The 17,354-nt window shown below is 46.5% G+C and overlaps 1 protein-coding gene across 2 annotated transcripts; it reads left to right on the top strand.

Annotated features, from left to right (window-relative positions):
• The first annotated feature begins 15,550 nt into the window (after positions 1-15,550).
• Positions 15,551-17,135, top strand: Nkx3-1 (NK3 homeobox 1). 2 transcript variants are annotated; one of them, XM_027927217.2, is made up of 3 exons: positions 15,551-15,583; positions 15,836-15,863; positions 16,716-17,135. In XM_027927217.2, exons 1-3 carry the CDS (start codon positions 15,551-15,553, stop codon positions 17,132-17,134), a joined length of 480 nt encoding a protein of 159 aa, XP_027783018.2. In that variant the 3' UTR covers position 17,135. The 2 variants fall into 2 exon arrangements, with proteins under 2 accessions (XP_027783018.2, XP_027783017.2); XM_027927216.2 differs by having other exon boundaries at positions 15,551-15,863.
• Positions 17,136-17,354: the final 219 nt, after the last annotated feature.

Below are 17,354 nucleotides of genomic sequence, written 5' to 3'. Positions count from 1 at the left end.
CCTTCCATTTCTCCTGCTGCCCAGGTTCTAAGACCTTGCAGGGAATATGATCTAGATGGTCCTTGAACTGTCCTTGACTCAGAGCAGAGGTCCCTAATTTTCCTGAATTGAGGACAGCTTGGAGAACTGATGTCACTGAACCTTGTGGGCTCTGGCTTAGCTCTGTGCTAACCAGCTTGGTGTTGGCTGGTGAGGTACTTCACCACTCTAGTTTTCCTCTTGGGTAAAACAGAATAACATTAAAAGAGCTGAGACCAAGGAGACTATTTAAGTGACAGAGACCCAATTCACACTTACATGAGTAAAAAAATCAAGGCAATTAGTTGTTCCACATAGCTGAATGGCAAAGAAGGTTGAGCTGGACCTAGGGGTGCCTAGCACCAGACCCAAGTCCTAGAGTGGCTCCCCACCCACCCCTCGCCTCCACTCTCTGCACGGGCAGCTTCAGCATCACAGGCTGGCTGAACCGACTGCCAGACACACAGCTACTGTCAGCTCAGAGCTGCACCTTACAGCTCCAGTCCCCTGCCAACACCAGGGTGGAAGGCTCCCCTCCATCCTGGGGGCAAAATAACAAAGGAAGGTGAGAGTGTTTTTGGAAAGTCAGCCTCCGAGGCTGCAAACCTCCTTACCTTCTTCCCTGGGGATATGCTGACCCAGGGCAATGCGCTCACTTGCAAATCTCAAATGCATGGCCTTCCCGGAGGCTTACAGAGGCTTACGGTGAGGGAGGGGCCGGGGGCTGCAGCGCAACGTGGGCACAGCATGCCTTCCTAAGAGGAAGCAGTGCCTCCCTGTGTCCAACAGTCCATAAATCGAAAGGAAGTGAGCCAGCAATTGATTCCCTTGGGACAGATGTCACCACGCATCCTCTCTTCCTGTCTGGGATTCACATCATCTCTGAGGCAACAAGTGGAGAATGGGCAGCGGGATCAGCCCGATGGCATAAGGCCCCTCGTGATGTCACACCAGTGCATTCTCATGCTGTGCAGATTATTGCTTTGTGTCTGGGATAGCACACTCATCCTTCTGCAGCTTGAGTGACCTTGGAGACATGGGACAAATGCTGCTCTTCCATAACTATCTTGTATCCCGTTTGGACCGCAAGCTCCTTGAGGGCAGACAGCATGTATTATCCTGACATCCGGCTTCCCAAATTTAAGTTACGTGCTGAGTCTAGGGATAATTCCCCTCATTTCTACTCATTCCTTAAATATGTGACATTTCCTCCTCTAGGGTCATGGCCACTGCCTGGTGGTCAAACCTGCTAAATCCAGGGCCAGAGGGTGTTTGTCTGGGCTTTGCCATTTGCTAGCTGAGTGCCACAAGAAGTCAGTCAGCTTCTTCCTGCCTTTGTCTCCTTTTCTGTGGATGGGGCTGTAATGGTGCTCAGGCCTGGGGCTGCTACAGGACTGAGTCAATATAAGCACAGGGCTTTGAACAGCATGTTCTAAGCATTAGTTAAGAATTGTGGGCTGGGGTTGTGGCTCAGTGGTAAAGTGCACACATGAGGCACTGGGTTCGATCCCCAGCACCACGTAAAAATAAATGAATGAAATAAAGGTATTGTGGCCATCTACAACTAAAGATATTAAAAAAAAAAGAATTGCAACCATTGTTTTAGTGACAAGCCAAAGATTTCTGTATTGCTGAATTTCACTAGTTTAGAAAAGGTTTAGAAAATGCTTTTTCAAAGAGGAAGAACTTCCAAATTCATTCTACGAGGCCAACATCACCCTGATTCCTAAACCAGACAAAGACACTTCAAAGAAAGAAAACTACAGACCAATATCTCTAATGAACCTAGATGCAAAAATCCTCAATAAAATTCTGGCGAATCAGATACAAAAACATATCAAAAAAATTGTGCACCATGATCAAGTAGGATTCATCCCTGGGATGCAAGCCTGGTTCAATATATGGAAATCAATAAATGTTATTCACCACATCAATAGACTTAAAAATAAGAACCATATGATCATCTCGATAGATGCAGAAAAAGCATTTGACAAAGTACAGCATCCCTTTATGTTCAAAACTCTAGAAAAACTAGGGATAACAGGAATATACCTCAATATTGTAAAAGCAATCTATGCTAAGCCTCAGGCTAGCATCATTCTGAATGGAGAAAAATTGAAGGCATTCCCTCTAAAATCTGGAACAAGACAGGGATGCCCTCTCTCACCACTTCTGTTCAGCATAGTTCTTGAAACACTGGCCAGAGCAATTAGACAGATGAAAGAAATTAAAGGCATAAAAATAGGAAAAGAAGAACTTAAATTATCACTATTTGCAGGTGACATGATTCTATACCTAGCAGACCCAAAAGGGTCTACAAAGAAACTATTAGAGCTAATAAATGAATTCAGCAAAGTGGCAGGATATAAAATCAACACGCATAAATCAAAGGCATTCCTGTATATCAGCGACAAATCCTCTGAAATGGAAATGAGGACAACCACTCCATTCACAATACCCTCAAAAAAATAAAAATAAAATACTTGGGAATCAACCTAACAAAAGAGGTGAAAGACTTATACAATGAAAACTACAGAACCCTAAAGAGAGAAATAGAAGAAGATCTTAGAAGATGGAAAAATATACCCTGTTCATGGATAGGCAGAATTAACATCATCAAAATGGCGATATTACCAAAAGTCCTCTATAGGTTTTATGCAATGCCAATCAAAATCCCAACGACATTTCTTGTAGAAATAGATAACGCAATTATGAAATTCATATGGAAAAATAAAAGACCCAGAATAGCAAAAACAACTCTAAGCAGGAAGTGTGAATCAGGAGGTATAGCGATACCAGATTTCAAACTATACTACAGAGCAATAGTAACAAAAACAGCATGGTACTGGTACCAAAACAGGCGGGTGGACCAATGGTACAGAATAGATGACACAGAAACCAATCCACAAAACTACAACTATCTTATATTTGATAAAGGGGTTAAAAGCATGAAATGGAGGAAGGATAGCATCTTCAACAAATGGTGCTGGGAAAATGGAAATCCATATGCAACAAAATGAAACTGAATCCCTTTCTCTCACCATGCACAAAAGTTAACTCAAAATGGATCAAGGAGCTTGATATCAAATCAGAGACACGCCGTCTGATAGAAGAAAAAGTTGGCTACGATCTACATACTGTGGGGTCAGGCTCCAAATTCCTCAATAGGACACCCATAGCACAAGAGTTAATAACTAGAATCAACAAATGGGACTTACTCAAACTAAAAAGTTTTTTCTCAGCAAAAGAAACAATAAGAGAGGTAAATAGGGAGCCTACATCCTGGGAACAAATCTTTACTCCTCACACTTCAGATAGAGCCCTAATATCCAGAGTATACAAAGAACTCAAAAAATTAAACAATAAGAAAACAAATAACCCAATCAACAAATGGGCCAAGGACCTGAACAGACACTTCTCAGAGGAGGACATACAATCAATCAGTAAGTACATGAAAAAATGCTCACCATCTCTAGCAGTCAGAGAAATGCAAATCAAAACCACCCTAAGATACCATCTCACTCCAGTAAGATTGGCAGCCATTATGAAGTCAAACAACAACAAGTGCAGGCGAGGATGTGGGGAAAAGGGTACACTTGTACATTGCTGGTGGGACTGCAAATTGGTGCAGCCAATTTGGAAAGCAGTATGGAGATTTCTTGGAAAGCTGGGAATGGAACCACCATTTGACCCAGCTATTCCCCTTCTCGGTCTATTCCCTAAAGACCTAAAAAGAGCATGCTACAGGGACACTGCTACATCGATGTTCATAGCAGCACAATTCACAATAGCAAGACTGTGGAACCAACCTAGATGCCATTCAATAGACGAATGGATAAAAAAAAAAATGTGGCATTTATACACAATGGAGTATTACTCTGCATTAAAAAATGACAAAATCATAGAATTTGCAGGGAAATGGATGGCATTAGAGCAGATTATGCTAAGTGAAGCTAGCCAATCCCTAAAAAACAAATGCCTAATGTTTTCTTTGATATAAGGAGAGTAACTAAGAACAGAGTAGGGACGAAGAGCATGAGAAGAAGATTAACATTAAACAGGGGTGAGAGGTGGGAGGGAAAAGGAAAGAGAAGGGAAATTGCATGGAAATGGAAGGAGACCCTCATGGTTATACAAAATTACATACAAGAGGAAGTGAGGGGAAAGGGAAAAATAATACAAGGGGGAGAAATGAATGACAGTAGAGGGGGTAGAGAGAGAAGATGGGAGGGGAGGGGAGGGGGGATAGTAGAGGATAGGAAAGGCAGCAGAATACAACAGACACTAGTATAGCAATATGTAAATCAATGGATGTGTAACTGATGTGATTCTGCAATCTGTATACGGGGTAAAAATGGGAGTTCATAACCCACTTGAATCAAAGTGTGAAATATGATATGTCAAGAACTATGTAATGTTTTGAACAACCAACAATAAAAATTAAAGGGAAAAAAAGACACAAATTGGTATGAATATACTGTGTATACAACCAGAGATATGAAAAATTGTGCTCTATATGTGTAATAAGAATTGTGATGCATTCCACTGTCATATATAAATAAAAAATAAATAAAATTTAAAAAAAAAAAGGAATGCTTTTTCTTGCATTCTTCGTGCAAAGCTAGGTTCCCTGCCTGTGAAATGGACCAGCTTCCTGGCCTCGCACTGAATTCTCATGGCAGCGGTGGGTAAGTCTGTCCCTCAGGAGCAAGTGCCTATCTGGCCTTCTCCTTTCTTGCATTCTAGGCTTCTGCATCCACAGAACTCTCCCAACACTTTTCCTCCAGTTCAGACCTCAGATGGCACCAAACAGTTTTTACCTCTTCTTGAGGGAGATGGCCATCGGGAAGGGCTGGCCCTCCATGCCCATGAGCCATGTTTCTTGAGTTCTTCAGCAGAGCTCACTAATCAGGGTGTCCAAGATTTTCTCAGTAATTGGACCCTCCCAGCCACCTTATCTTGCCCTCTGCTTCCCCCATGCTTCCTTTAGTTGGCCTTGACTCTCTCCAGAGGCCTCTGAGGGAGGTGTCTGCATGATCTGGTCTGTCAGTGTTCCTGTTTATCGATCAGCTACTTGCTAGCTTTGACATGAGAACCAGCAATGGGTTCTTATTGAAAGGCCTTTTCTTTCTGTTGACATGTGTATTCGTCTATTTTCCATTGCTGTTAACAAGATGCCTGAGGCTATAAACTGTATAAAGAAAAGTTCACAGTTTTGAAGAGGAAAAGTCCAAAATCAGGGATGCCCCATTTGTGCAGACTCTGGTGAGAGTCCCATTGGTTACATTGACCATGGCTGACAATGTTCACAAAGTTGACAACAACGTTGACAATATTGACAGTGGTCACAATGGCTGATGGCATTGTGGTGGGAGTCTGTGCAAGAGGGAGAGCTCACATAGCAGGACAGGAAGCCAGAGAGGGGCTGAGTGCTCTTCCATAGCAAGCTCCTCTCCAGCTCCTTCTGAAGGCCCAGCCCAGTGACCTAACCACTACTAAATGGCCCACCTCTTAAAGGTCCACCACCTCCCACAAGCTTCCAACTTATGAAACCTCAGGGGACAACCCTGGACCAGATCCTAATGATGGCTGCTTGCCGTGGAACTACAGCCCTGGCAGGGAGCTTTGGCTGTGACCATGACATTTCACTTCTTCTCACAAAATACATGAAACAAATCAGGTGATAGCAATTATCTCTGCATTTTACTTTGCTTTTTCTGTTTAAAACATTTCATAGTAAAACAAAACAAAAAAAATAAATCACGTTTCAGGAGATAAGAATGAACCTGGCCTCCACATTGTGAGACGTAGATCGAAGTTCCCACTTGGCCCCTGATGCGTAAGTCTTGGTGAGTCATTTCGAGGCCCTGACCTTTTGACGCCTAAGGTTCCTCAGTATCTTATTCTGGGGGTTCCTTGTCTGCTGTGGTGCTAGGGATGGAGCCACAGGCCCTGTGTAATCCTGTGTTTTTAAGTAGACACCCTGCCCTGCCTGTTTCTGACGTCCTTCTCTCCTGCACACCATTTTCATTCCTGCTGGACTATCCCATCTCCTTTCTTTCCTCTCCCATCAGAGGGGACAGAGGCCTGGGTAGATACCTGCAGGGGACAGAGGCCTTTCCCATGCCTCCAGCATTCAGGCATCAGGCGTGCTGCTGGGTGGTCTGGAGGACTGGCCCTTCCTTCCTTCCCCCTGCACCTGGGGTGACCAGGTTCCCTGTGAACTGTGAAAACACCAGCAGGACCTGGCCCGCCTCACCCTCATCCCTGGGAACTTCAGGGGCAGGACCTGCCTCTGGCCAAACAAACCCCTGGCCCAGCAACTCAGACCTACCCAGGCTGTGCTGCTGAAATGGTTTTCAGAAATATGTCTGCCAGAGAGGCCTGAGCCAGCAGCCCTGGAAGAAAGCAGTTTTCTTTTGGAACAACCTCTTTGGGTCCCCGACCCTGGCTAGCTGAACAGTCAGCAGATCTCCCTGGGGAGCCAAACAGCGTCCCAGTCCCTGCCCTGGCCCCTGGAAGGGATCTGCACCCATCCCATGCCAGAAACCAGCTCTGCATCCTCTCAGATGCTCATCCACCCTGGACACCATCATTTGGGGGGCACCACAAGACTATGACAACCTTCTCAGTTTCATGGGGGCATTGAGAGCCAGAGGGATTGGGGAGAGAAAGGTCTCAAATTGCCAGTGGCGGCCAGTGCAGGGGGAAGGTCAGAGCCCCCTCCTCTAGACAAACATCCCCAATGTGTCTCCCAGGTGAGGGCCTCTGCTAAGCTGTTGAGCAGACCAGGCAAGGAAGGACTGCGGCCACCCAGTTAGAGGGCAGGGACTCTTCTGCAGACGTGGCCCTGCAGCTGTGGAGGGGAGTGAGTGAAGTGACCAGGGGCACCGTTAGCAAAATAGTTTGGGGCTCCTATTGCCCCATAAATCTTCCTGATGGCTTTTCTCAGGCAATAAGCACAGATGAGGGACATCATGAGCCCAAGGTATTTTCTGCTGCCAAAGTTTGCCAATCCCCTGGGACCTACAGAGTGGCCTTCAGGGAAGGGAAAGCTGGGCTATACCCAGCCCCAGAGCTGGAGAATCAGACCTTGTTGTCTTCAAGGGTCTTAGGACGCAGGGAGAGAGGCCTTTGGACAGGTTTGGGATATGAAGCATGAACGGTTTCAGAGTGAGATTCAGGGCTCAGGAACACAGAAGGTCTGGACCTCCTAAGAAAGGAACCTGTCACGAGCACACTGAGGCCTCCATCCCCTCCATGTCATGTCCTCCTGTCACTCACTGAGCCACACAGTGCCCTCACTCAGCTCCCCGCTCTCAAAGGTAGGTGTCCCCAAACCAGTAGTATTGGGATCCCTTGGGAGTTTGCAAGCCGTGCAGAATCTTAGGGCTCACCCAGACCCACAGAAGCAGAATCTGCATTCTAGCAAGGTCCTCAAGGTCTGAGAAGAGCTGCTGCAGCCTGCCAGAGTCCTGTCCCCTTGCCCCCACCTCCTCTCCCCAGGTGCTCTGGTCTGAATGTCCCTCCAAAACTCAAGTTCAAATTTAATTACCATTGAAACATGCTCGGTAGTGAAACTCTTCAGAGGAATGGATTAATGCTGGTATTGCAGGAGCAGGTTCCTGAGAAAAGAATGAGCTTGGGCTGATTCATTCATATTCCACCCCCCTCGCCACCTGATGCCCCTTGCCTTGTTATGAGTAACCAAGAAGTTCCAGCAGATACATTCCCCCAATCTTGCGCTTCCTGACCTCTATACCATGAGCCAAATAAACTTCTACTGGTTGTAGTTTAGCTGGTCGGTGGTATTCTGGTACAGCAACTGAAAATGCACACAGACACCAGGCTAGTTTTCCTGTGCTCTGGGTTGCTCTATGTCCCCTCTCCCCCCTTGTACCACATCTCTGTGTCCTGTGGCCCTGAACTCTGTCAGCCTCCAGATGGAAAATAAAGGTCACACTAATTCATGCCACTGGATAAATGACTGAGGGAAATGTGACATTCCCCAGGCCTATACAGCATTTCATATTAACACATGACAATAACCCAAATGCCACATGGAAAAAATACAGGACACAGAGTGAGATCGGTGGGGAAACAATGCCCTTGAACCACTCCAGGTGGGCAGTTGCCTATGATCTGGGCTAATCTTGTAGAAGGTGGTTTTATTCAGCCCTTGTCCCTGCTTTTGATGGTTCTGCTGTCATGCTCCCTTGGGAGAGGAAATGGGAGGAGGGAAAATAGGTTGGCTAAGCAAGGAATTCTGGAAAGCAGTGGGAAACAGCTGTGATCCTAAGGGAGGTCCATAGTCCTGCCTGCCCTCCACAACCAGGCAACTCTATTTTCTTTCTCCCCTGTGTCAACCGAATCAACTGAACCCAGGGCTTAATGAGCCTGATTTGCTTCCAAAGCCATCTCTGAAAAGCCAAATAGGTAGGTGCTCATTGAACACCTGACGTGCCTAGTGCATGACTCAGTGGGGCCAGCATGGGCTTTGGAGGCAGAACCACCTCTTAGCTGTGCAAACTTGAGCATGTTGCCTTCAATCTCCAAGACTCAGTCTCTTTGTCTGTATAGAATGATCCCCAATGGGTTGTAGAGTGGATCAAATGTCTATAGTGAGCTATAGACTCATGGTAGTGAGCCTAGCATGGGACTTTTGATCTGTGTCAGTCTCCTCTCCCCTTTCCTGGTGTTGTGCAGAAAAGGAGAAGCTGAGTCACAGCCCTGAAGTCTTACGCAGGCTTGGCTTACAGGCTTGGCTGTCCGCCTTCTGCCATGTGAGAGAACACAGCACTCCTTCTCTCTGGAGGACACAGCCACGAGGCACCATCTCGGAAGGGGAGAGCACCCCTCTCCAGACACCAATCCTGCCAGCACCTTGATCTTGGACTTTACAGTCTTCAGAACTGTGAGGAAAAGAAATTTCTGTTCTTTACAAATAGCCAGTCTATAATATCTTCTTATAGCAGCACAAAATGTACTATGACAACTAGTGAGCTGAGATGATGAACCATGTTTCCTTCTTTTAAAGTGTGTTTTTCCAAGGCCTTCTGGCAACTGAGACCAAGGGCCAATGAGAAGAGAAGACTGGAGAGGCCCACAAAGTCTCTTGGGTGGAAATTGAACCCATGAAGACACACAAGAGACTGCAGATGCACACACAGCCCGCCCAAGGGCTCGAGGTTAGGATGGAGCAGGAAACGATGACCAGGCCGTAGAGGCAGGGGAACATCAGCAGGGAAGGAAGGGGAGGCGAGAAACTGCGGCCTTCAGGTGGGAGGGCCTGGAGCACCCTGAGAGGCTGAGTTTCCACGGAGTGGAGAGTGTGGTGCAGCACCCCCACGTGGGGCCCAGGCAGGCTGGTGGCCGCAGCGCACTCTGTACTCTGGCTGTATCAGGGACTCCTGGGTTCAGGGCTCTCTTTGTCTTGTCTCTTCACAAGGTCCCTGGGGATTCCGAGACACGGTGAACTCCCAGAAGCTCCTTCCAAGTGATTCTTGTCTCCACATGACTACAATGTCTTCAGCTTCACTGGAGGGAGGGAGGATGGGAAAACAAACGGGACCTTTTCTACAAGGTGCAAACCATGAACTTGAATGTTCCAGTCCAGCTCCAAAAGATAAGGAAGGGACAAGTCTGAACTCCAATATCACTGAACTTCCAAGAACACTAGGACAATGTCCTCCCACCCCAACGCCAAAGCTCAGAGTCCCGGAGGCCTGGCACAGCGCCAAGGAGAAGTGTTTCACAGGAGCCTCCAGGGCACTCAGACGGCACCTGGATATTTATCCTGCAGCTCTGCCTTGAGTGAGGGGGGACCTTGGGGTTGCTCCCCCTCCTCTCCTGCTTCCATCCGGACACTCTTAACTGGGACCCCCCACCTCTGGGAAGTCCTAGCAACCCGTGTTGCATATTGCATGTGGCCTCTTGTTGGGGTGGGGGTGCTCATCAATTCCTCTCCTTTCTTTTTCTTTTTGCCTATCTGCATTAGTGAAGGCAACGCAACGGGCCTCCGCGGAAGAGAGAATCGTGGTGTGAGCAGGTCAGGTACAATTTGGGGTGGCTACCCCAGAAGGCCTTGGAAAACATACTTTAAAAGAAGGAAAGAGATGTATGCTGATGAAGCAACTTTGACATTTTCTGCATTTTATGATGGTTCGACATCTGGGGGCCTATGGAGTTGAGAAGGAACGGGCTCTCCTAGGGTTAGTCAAACCCCAGAGAGAGCAAGCCAACCAACCTGGGGTCCATGCTCCCAGACACATCCTTTCTTTAACTCTGACCCACTACGCCAACATTCCCCCTACCTCAAGTCACCCAGAGCCTTTAGCCCAGGCCACACCAAAATGATCCCAACTCTTCAGCCCTAAGTGTGTGCCCAGCTTCTTATATGTCCTGCCCCTTCCTTTCCACATTAAGGTCTGTGACTCATGCTGCCCCTCACCCCGATGCCTGCTCCCCAGCCTGGTGCTTCCCCATGTGGCCCTGGACGGTGTGTGTGCTGCCTCCAGGTTCTACGTCTGTGAGCACATAAATTCTTTCCTGTGTCTTCGTGTCTTGCCATACCTGATAAAAACCAGCACAGGGTACATTTATAACAAATGTCCACTGGACAATTCTGTCAGCTCTGCTCCTGCTTCTTCCAGTGGAGGGCAGCACTGGGGTCCACAGGGGAGGGTGAGAGAAGGGGTGGAAGGGGAGAAGTGCATTGGGCTAGGGCTAGGAGACTCGGCTTCCCACTCTACTTCAGCAGTCTCTGAGAACCTGAGGTTCTGTCTCAGAAAAGCAAGATATTTTATTAGGTGATCCTGGGTCCCTCGTAGCTCTAAATGTCTTTGGACTTAGATGTTTTCTGGAATGATGGAATGTAGTATAAATGCTTATTTATAATGTGAAGTTCAGAAAAAGATAAGCATACCATATTGCACTTCTCCAACAATTAATATGGTGAAAGTCTGGAAGGAAATATACAAAGGAGACAGTTTTAGAGAAGAGATGGGATCATGTGTCTAAATGTAAAATTCAACTTTAAAAAAAAAGGACCCAACATTTACAGGTAAATGGATGGAGTTGCAGACTATCATGCTAAGCAAAGTAAGCCAATCCCAAAAAACCAAGAGCCAAATGTTTTATCTGATAAGTGGATGCTGATCCATAATGGGGGGTGGGGCGGCAAGGAAAAATGGAGAAATTTTGTATGGGGGAAGGGGAGAGAAGGAAGTGTGGGGGGAGATGGTGCAATGAGATGAAATTATGACCCTATGTACGGGTATGATTGCATGAATGGTGTGATTCTACATCATGTACAACCAGAGAAATGAAAAGTTGTGCTCCATTGTGTAAAAAATAAAATAAAATTTAATAAAAAATAACTTAAAAAAAAAGGACCCAAGGTTCCCATTTGTGCAATCAATGCAGAGCTGGTTGGTTCTCCCTCATCACTCTGCTACTTTTATTAGGCCACTATATTAGCTTCTTAAAGCTACTGTGACAAATTATCACAAAAATGGTGGTTTTAAATAACACAAATCCATTACCCTACAGTTTTGGAGGTCAGAAGTTCAAATTGTGCCCCTTTGGGATAATGTGGAGTGCAGGCAGAGCGGAATTCCTCCTGGAGACCCACAGGGAATCAATCGTTCCTTTTCCTGCTCCTAGGGGCCACCTGCAGTCCTTGGCTCATGGCTTCCGTTGAGCCTCAAAGCTAGCCGTGGCCAGCTGAGTCTTTCTCACATGCCATTCCCAAGATTTCCTCAGATACCAGTTCCTCTCACTCTGGATCTCTGGCCACCTAAATAATCCAGAACAATCTTCCCACCTCAAGGTCAGCTCGTGAGCAACTTTAATTACAACTGAAACCTGAACTATCCCTTGCCATCTGCAGAACATACTCGCTGATTCTGGGGGTTAGGGAGTGGGCATCTTTGAGGGATTGTTATTCTGCCTCCACAGCACTGTGTATCCTCCTGATGACCCTTGGTCATTTGCATCCAGCTTAAGCTGCATAAACACAGCAAGGAGACAGGGCCACCTGTCTTCCTCTGTGACTTGCCTTGGGACCCTGTGGTAACATATGGATAATTCTGCTAGTCAGTGAGATGCCTCTTAGTAAGACATTCAGCTAGCAAACATTTATTAAGTGTCTGCCGTGTACCGAGTCCCTTCCCATGAAGCTTGTAGTCTGATAAAGGAAATGACCTGGTCATATAAACCAAGTGCAAAGCACGAAGGGGAGGAGACGTAAAGCAAGTGAGGTCAAGTGTCATGAACAGTGTCCCCATTCTAAAGGGAGATCTGAGACCTGAGGAGGTCATGGGGAAGGAGGTGGCCCAGCTCAATTCTAGCTCTGGATTTGTAATTTATGGCAATTAGAAATGAGTACAGGATAAGCATCCTGTTCCACTCTCCTTCCTTCTCCCAACCTATCTTCATCTTACTGAACTGAGACAACGTCTCTATTGAAAAAAGAAATGTATATTTATATATTCTTCCAAATATTCAGAATAGCATATAGATAATTTGTTGCCACCTTTTAGTACAATAATTTCATTTTCTATACATTTTGCAACTTGAACTAGTCTCAGGCCAAGTTGAAGATACTCCTAAGTAGGTCCATTCATGAGTTTCAGGGGCAAATCTCTTAAGCATGGAATAGCTGGTCAAAGGATATGCCTAGTTTTAATGTTGATAGACATTGTCAAGTTGGCATCCAAGATGCAAAACTGGTTTACTCTCCACCAAACTTGCTATGAGCAGCTATTCTTCCATAGGCCCACCACTGCCAGACAGCATTCATTTTTTATAAAACCTTTGCCATTTTGAGAGGTGGAAAGGGGTGTGTCAATGTGGTTTTGATTTGTGTTTCTCAAATGATGAGTGTGGTGTTTCCCCAATGTGCCATTTTGTTTTACACCTTTAAGTCATCTGGGATTTATTTTGTTATAAGAATAGGACTTATAACAAATAGTGTTATAAGTTCCATAGAGTGGCACTGGCTTATTAAATTATTCACATTTCCCCACCGATTTGAAATACCACCAGTTCTAAATTTTAAAAATGAAAAGAGTCCACTTCAATCTAAACCTCACACCATACACAAAATTAATTCAGAATGGAGCATAGATTTAAGAGTAAAGTATGAAACTTAGAGGAGATTATAGGAGGCCTTCTTTAGTACTAGGGCTAGGCAAAGGTCTTGAGCATGACACAAAAATCACAATCTGTAAGATAAAAAAAAATTAATCAACTGGACCTCACCAAACACATTTGCTCTGTAAACAATTCTATTAAGGGGATGAAAACACAGCTACAAATTGGAGCAAATATCGTCAAACCCACGCATCCAACAATGGCTTGTTTATATAATGTATAGAAAACTATCAAAACTCAATAGTAGGGGCTGGAGTTGTAGTTCAGTGGTAGATCCTCAGCACCACATAAAATTAAATAAATAAAATAAAGGTATAAAAAAGAATCTTAAAAAACTCAATAGTAAATTTTTAAAACTCAGAAAATACAATGATAACATGGGCAAAAGACTTGAACAGATATTTTGCCATAGAAGAGAGAGGGTTGGCAAATAGGCCAACCATATGAAAACATGTTCAACATCATTAGCCATTTGTCAAGTGCAAATCAAAACTAAAGCTAGAATAAACAAGATAGCAGTCTATACCTATTAATGGCTAAAATAAAAATAGTGTACATCCTCAATGGCATAAGGACCTCCCAATTAGGTCCCACCTCTTAAAGATCCATGCATCTCCCAGAAGTGCCATTCTGTGGGCCTTTGGGGGAACACCCACCCAAACCACAAAAAAATGCTTTGCATGAGTGCTCACAGCACTTTTGTTCATCATAGCAAAAAACTGTAAACAACTCTAGTGTCTTTTGATAAGAACAGTTAAATAGATCCATACAACACAGTATCATTCATCAATGAAAAAGAATGAACCATTAATACATGCAATAATCAAAGTGGACTTCAGGAGTACTGTAGTCTTGTGAAAAAAGCCAATCTCTAAAGGCTACAAACCCTACAGGGTAGGGTTTATACATCATTCTCTGAATGGTAAAATTGTTGATATGCAGCACAGGGTAGTGGTTGTCAGGGGTTGGGCAGGAGATAAGGGGCCAGGGACACAAACAGGCAGTACTGCAGAGTTCTTTTGCAGTGAGCAAAGAATTCTCTATCTTGATTGTGATTGATGATTACATGAACCTAAAACTGTAACACAATTGTACAGAAAAATACACACACATACACACACACATACACACACACTCAAATTAATGCAGATTTTTAAATGGCAAAAATAAAATGAAATCTGTAATCCAGTCAAAAGCAATGTACTAAAGTCCACTTTCTGTTTTTTAAGATGCCATTATGGCCAACACTGCAGGTATTACTTTGCAATTTCCTGTGAATCTATAACTATTTCAAAAGGAAACATTTACAAAAATTTAAAGGACAGGAGGCCTAAAATTTATGAAAGAAGAAATTCAGTTTTTCTAAGGCCTTCCCGTTTCACAGGATAGTTCTGTTTGGCGGATGTTGGATCCTCAATAACCTATTCCCCTTCCCTTCTCCCAGACACACAAGGTACCCTTTTGAAAAGATTCCAGTTGAATGGAGGGCGACTTAAACCAAGACAAACACACACAAAAAGAGTGTGTTTAACCACATAAAAGTGGTTATGGTTAAAAAGAATACCAGCATGCAGTTATCCAGATTCATCAATTGTGGATATTCTAAGCCATTTGTTTTCTGACGTTGGATTTATTGATCAATATACATCATTGTTTCTGAACCATTCCAGCGTAAGTTACATTGAGTGCCTCTGTCCCTACAACTTCACGCTTTATTTCCTAAGAATACTCTCTTATACAATTAAAGCACAGCGCTCAACTTCAGTAAATTTAATGCTGATAATACTTTCATCTTTCCTGTTTCACTGTTGTGAAATAACGCCTGGTACGGAATCCAGCCCGAGGTCAGGCACTGCACAGTGGTCATACAACACCACTTGGAGAACCTGAGATTCAGAAGATCTGGCTTTACCACCAATCCCCCCACCCCACCCCTCCCCGTCACGGGGTACCCAGGATTCTCATTGGTAAAGCAGAGTCGTCGCGACTGACCGCCTTATCCCTGTGAGCAAAGGCGACGGTCTGTAAGAGCTAAACGGAGTGACTCTTGGGCATCGTTATCCCGGGAAGACGTCTGCGAGTGGCTGGCGGCAAGGGAGACCGCTTTGGTTTTCGCGCCCAGCCTGGGAAACGGGTTGGAGCGGAGGGAGGCGAGTCGGGGAAGAGATCTGGGAAGAGCGGAGCGCGACCGTGCGAAGGACCCCCACCACCTCCGGGTCACCTGGCGCGCCGGGCAGCCAATCCGCGGCGCGGCCCGTGCCCCCGCGGCCAATGGGAAGGCGGCGCGGCGCGCTCCCCCGGGGCTATAAGTGCGCGCGGGGCGGCGGAAAGCGAAAGTGGTGGAGCGCAGTGGGCCGGGCCCCAGCCAGCCGCGGGGATGCTCCGGGCTCCCGAGCCGCGGCCGGGCGAGGCGGAGGCGGCCGGCTGCAGTCCGCGGGCCGCGCCGCCCACGCAGTCCAAGCCGCTAACCTCCTTCCTCATCCAGGACATCCTGCGGGACTGCCCCGAGCGGCGCCGCGGCCAAACCGGTCACCCGCAGCCACCGTCCGGGCCGGACCCAAGGCGCGACCCTGAGCCTGAGCCCGAGGCTGGAGGAGAAGGAGGCCGCGCCCGGGCGCCTGCGGAGCCGCTGTGCGCCGGGCCCTGCGCCGCTCCGGGGGAGGCCGAGACGCTGGCGGAGTCCGAGCCAGGTAAGACGGCGAGACCGGGGAGGCCTGGTCCCAGGAGGACCTCCCGGAGCTCGGGATGCTGGGGTGCGGCATCACTGTCCTCGCTATCCCCTGGCCACGGACGAGCCTCGAGGTTAAAACCTGAGCCCCTGTGCAGGGTGGTGCCCTATTGACCCGCAAAAGTCAGTGGCACCTGCTCTGGCGATTAGAACTAATAAGAATGTATTAATATTAATTATTGTTTGATCAGCAGAAGTCCCTTTGCTTCTCAGTCTCGTGGGCCGTAACACAGTACTTTGGACTGTTCCTTTTGGTCTTAAGGAGAAATAACACCGTTGGAATATTTATAGAGTAGACTCATTTTCTTTCCCATCACTTCTTCTGCACCAACCTAACGCCTCATTTAGGGTAAAGAGGATTAAAGCCCGAGAATGAACTTGCCATTAGCCCTTGCCGCCTCTCCCATCACACAAGCCCTCTCTTGCCCACCCGGATGCTAACTCCGGATACCGTTTGGTCTCCCTTTACCGGGTGTCTTACTTCTGGGGTGTTTTCCTGCCTGCCTGCTCCCACATATCTTTAACAAACATATCCAGAATCCCCCATTTAATTGTACTCAACAATATGGCAGAAAGTGCAACCACTAAGCGCCTGTAACTTCGGATTCTTGCTGATTATTAGAAAACTAATACATAATATACAAATTTACTCATTCTCCTTTCCAGAGAGTTCCTTAATCATGCGAAAAAAGTGAAATGTTTCCAAGATAACAGTGGGCTGTTTTGTTCACTCAGGGACGAGATAAGGGTGGATTGAATTCTGTGCTAACATGTAACTTTTTTCTTCTAATCCTCCTCCTCCTCTCTTTTCCAGATAGTCACTTTGAGACTTATCTTTTGGACTGTGAGCACACTTCAGGCGCCTTACCAAGCCTTTCCCAGACCCCCAAGCAGCCTCAGAAGCGCTCCCGAGCTGCCTTCTCCCACACTCAGGTCATTGAGTTAGAGAGGAAGTTCAGCCATCAGAAGTACCTGTCTGCCCCCGAAAGGGCTCACCTGGCCAAGAACCTCAAACTCACTGAGACCCAAGTGAAAATATGGTTCCAGAACAGACGCTATAAGACTAAACGAAAGCAGCTGTCTTCAGATATGGGCGACTTAGAGAAGCCCTCCTCCTTACCAGTCCTGAAGGAGGGGGGCTTCTCCAGGGCCTCCCTGATCTCCATGTATAACAGCTACCCTTACTACCCCTACCTTTATTGCCTGGGCAGCTGGAGCCCTGCTCTCTGGTAACGCCAGCTCAGAGGACAACTATGTGCCATCAGAAACTGCTTTCCCCGGAGAGTCTCTGTGGAAAACTGAAGGGGCTGAGGTCAGGAAGGGCTGGGGCCCAGGAGGTGTGCAGACCAAAACTGTTGGAGGTTTCTGTGGAAATCCCAGATTCTTCACTGGTGGGCCAATGAAAGACCCAGGGCAGCAACTATTTCACTATCTAAATAGTTCCCCCATTGCC

This window comes from Marmota flaviventris, chromosome 3 (assembly GCF_047511675.1).
Source record: "Marmota flaviventris isolate mMarFla1 chromosome 3, mMarFla1.hap1, whole genome shotgun sequence".
In the NCBI taxonomy this organism is placed as follows: Eukaryota; Metazoa; Chordata; class Mammalia; order Rodentia; family Sciuridae; genus Marmota; species Marmota flaviventris.
The sequence above is the reverse complement of the archived record's forward strand: the minus strand, read 5'-3'. Positions and strand labels throughout refer to the sequence as shown.

Coding starts and splice junctions, on each gene's coding strand:
- Nkx3-1 (XM_027927216.2), top strand. CDS start 15,551: ATGCTCCGGGCTCCCGAGCCGCGGCCGGGCGAGGCGGAGGCGGCCGGC. Junction 15,864..16,715: donor GCTGGCGGAGTCCGAGCCAG/GTAAGACGGCGA, acceptor TCTCTTTTCCAG/ATAGTCACTTTGAGACTTAT.